This window comes from Clinocottus analis, unplaced genomic scaffold, assembly GCF_023055335.1.
Source record: "Clinocottus analis isolate CAN_PGR_092001 unplaced genomic scaffold, fCliAna1.0.p SCAF_5, whole genome shotgun sequence".
Taxonomy (NCBI): Eukaryota; Metazoa; Chordata; class Actinopteri; order Perciformes; family Cottidae; genus Clinocottus; species Clinocottus analis.
In genome coordinates this window covers 21,575,251-21,577,750 of record NW_027176207.1, presented here as the reverse complement: position 1 = coordinate 21,577,750, position 2,500 = coordinate 21,575,251, and the positions used below count along the sequence as shown (strand labels likewise).

General features: G+C 50.0%; 1 protein-coding gene across 5 annotated transcripts in view; it reads right to left on the bottom strand.

Annotated features, from left to right (window-relative positions):
- akap6 (A kinase (PRKA) anchor protein 6) overlaps window positions 1-2,500 on the bottom strand; it is a 137,817-nt gene that overhangs the window by 2,648 nt on the left and 132,669 nt on the right. For all 5 annotated transcript variants that reach the window (XM_068599848.1, XM_068599853.1, XM_068599852.1 and 2 more), the window contains one exon: window positions 1,512-2,500. This exon is cut by the window's right edge and continues 136 nt beyond it. In XM_068599848.1, the coding sequence (XP_068455949.1) occupies window positions 1,512-2,500 (989 nt within the window). The remainder of the gene's footprint in view (window positions 1-1,511) is intronic.

Here is a 2,500-nt window from a genome sequence, read left to right as displayed (position 1 = left end):
GTAAAGCTCAATCTGAGAGCCTTAAAAATAAAAAAGATTTTTTTTAAAAATCCACAAAAAATATTAGAAGAAAGTTTTAATTATAAAAACATGTAAAAAAAATTAAAAAATCTTAATAAAAGTATATTTGGATTTGTAAACTTGTGAGATGGAAAATGTTAAAAATGTGAAACACAAAAAAACGTATTTTTTCTATCATTTATATTGTATTTTTTTATTTTTATTTATTTAAAACAATGTTTTTGTTTTAAGATTGTTTCAAATAAATACAAAATAAATATGAATAATTCAAAAAAAAAAATCTTAACGATAGAAAACTATGTAGATTTATAAACTTGTTGGATGGAAAATCCTAAAAACACAAACACGAAAATCCACAAAAAAAATAATAATGAATTAATTCGTCCAAAAATAAAATAACTGTTAAAAATAAAAAAAGATCAAATTTTAATGACAGAAAAATATTTGGATTTGTGAAAAAAAGGGAAAAATCTTAAATACAAAAGCTGTTCAAACATAAACTGTATGAAGTCAAATCTGAAAAACACTTCAAATCTGTAATAAATGTTATAATCTACTAATTTAACACCTGAGGGAGGAAGAGGAGGAGGGAGGTAGAGAGGGAGAGAGGAAGAGGAGGAGGGAGGGAAGAAGAGAGGGAGGAAGAGCAGGAAGAAGGGAGAAGACAGGGAGGAAGAGAGGCAGGAAGAGAAGGAGGGAGAAAGAGCAGGAGGGAAGAAGAGAAGGAGGGAGGAATAGAGGGAGGAAGACAGGAAGATGAGGGAGGAAGAGGAGGATGGAGGAAGAGAGGGAGAGAGGAAGAGAGCGAGGGAGGAAGAGAGGGAGGGCGGAAGAGGAGGAGGGAGGAAGAGGAAGAAAGGGAGAGAGGGAGGGAGGAAGAGAGGGATGGAGGGAGGAAGAGGAGGGAGAAGAGGGAGGAGACAAAAAAGAAGAGAAGCGAGAACATAGAAGAAGAAAGTGGATAAAGGAAGAGAGAGGAAAGACACCTGGAGGAGAAGAGGAGGAGGGAGGGAAAGAAATGACAGAAAAAAGAGAAGAGGAGAGAAAAGAGGAGTTTGAGGAGGTGATGAAAAAGGATGAAGAGGAAGAGACGATGAGAAAGGAAGGAAGGAAGAAGAAGGAATAAAGGGCTCAGAGGAAGACGATGAAGAGAAGAAGAGAGAAAAAATAAAGAGTGAGAAAAGAAGAAAGCAAAAAGGTGAAGAGAGGAAATATACCTGGAAGAGGATGAGAAGAAATGAAGAGAGACAGGTGGGAAAGAGGAGGAGGAGGAGGAAGAGGAGGAGGAGGAAGAGGAGGAGGAGGAAGAGGTATCAGCACCCGCTCCGGCCTCAGGAATGGAAATGAGAGAAAAGGCACCCGGGCCTCATTACATGACTCCGACGGGCTCGGACTAATACCTGGAGCAGCGAGGGGGTGAAGCGCGGTATCGAGGGCTCGTATAATGTCCCGAGATAGCGGGATCGGGCTAATACCTGGAAACAACTCACCTGCTTCTGCGGCGCTGCCTTGGCTTCCTGCTGCGAGCCGCTCCTCCCTCGCCTCCCCCGCTCCTCCCTATCTGCCTCCCTCATCGCCGAGCAGTTAATTTTGGGATTAATACGCGTGGCGGCGGCGGCAGTGGCGGCGGCGGCGGCGGCTGGCTCTTTTGAGGGATTTGTAGCGGAGCCGCAGACACTTATCTTGGTCATTACGGCGCCCATATTGGATTCGAGCGTTTTAGTATCTGCCAAACATTCGGCTGCGGAGGAGTCTATCGGGGCGACACGCGCCCGGGGATTAAGATAAGGAGGCCCCTCATTACCGCCGCTCTCCTCCCGCCGCGCGCCGGCACTCGCAGCGGCCGCGACTTCTCCTCCAGCGACATCACAGAGGAGGCGCGGGTCCTCACCCCGCCGCTCTTCCTCGCCGCCGGAGGACACGGGAGGAGGAGGAGGAGGAGAGGGAGGAGGGGAGGAGGACGGGGTGTCAGCGTTCGGTGGTTTGGAGCCGGGCCCCCGGAGGGAGGGGGAGCTGTGACGAGGATCCAGGAAAGGAGGTGAGGAGGTGGAGAAGGAGCCGTGAGAAGGATCCGGGAAAGGAGGCGAGGAGGTGGAGAAGGAGCCGTGACGAGGATCCAGGAAAGGAGGCGAGAAGATGGGACTGGATGCTTGGAAGTAGAGGTGACTCCGGTCTCGAGGCGGCACAAACTCCTCCGAGGGAGACAGGTGGGTCAGACTATCACCTGGCGAGCGAGCGAAGCCGCTATCCAGCTCGTAGCCGGGGCCGTCGTCCCGCGGGCGCCGCCGCGGCTTCTTGGTGAGCTCCATGCTGTAGCAGAGGGGCGGGCCCAGGTAGACCTCCTCGGTGCAGGCCGCGAACAGGGTCTCCTCGTCCCGGATGTCCGGGCTCAGGGGCGGCGACGAGGAGGGCTTGGAGTCCAGGGCCCGGAAGACGTCCTCGTGATCGAGATCGGGGTCGGGGTCGCCGCCGGCGCCGG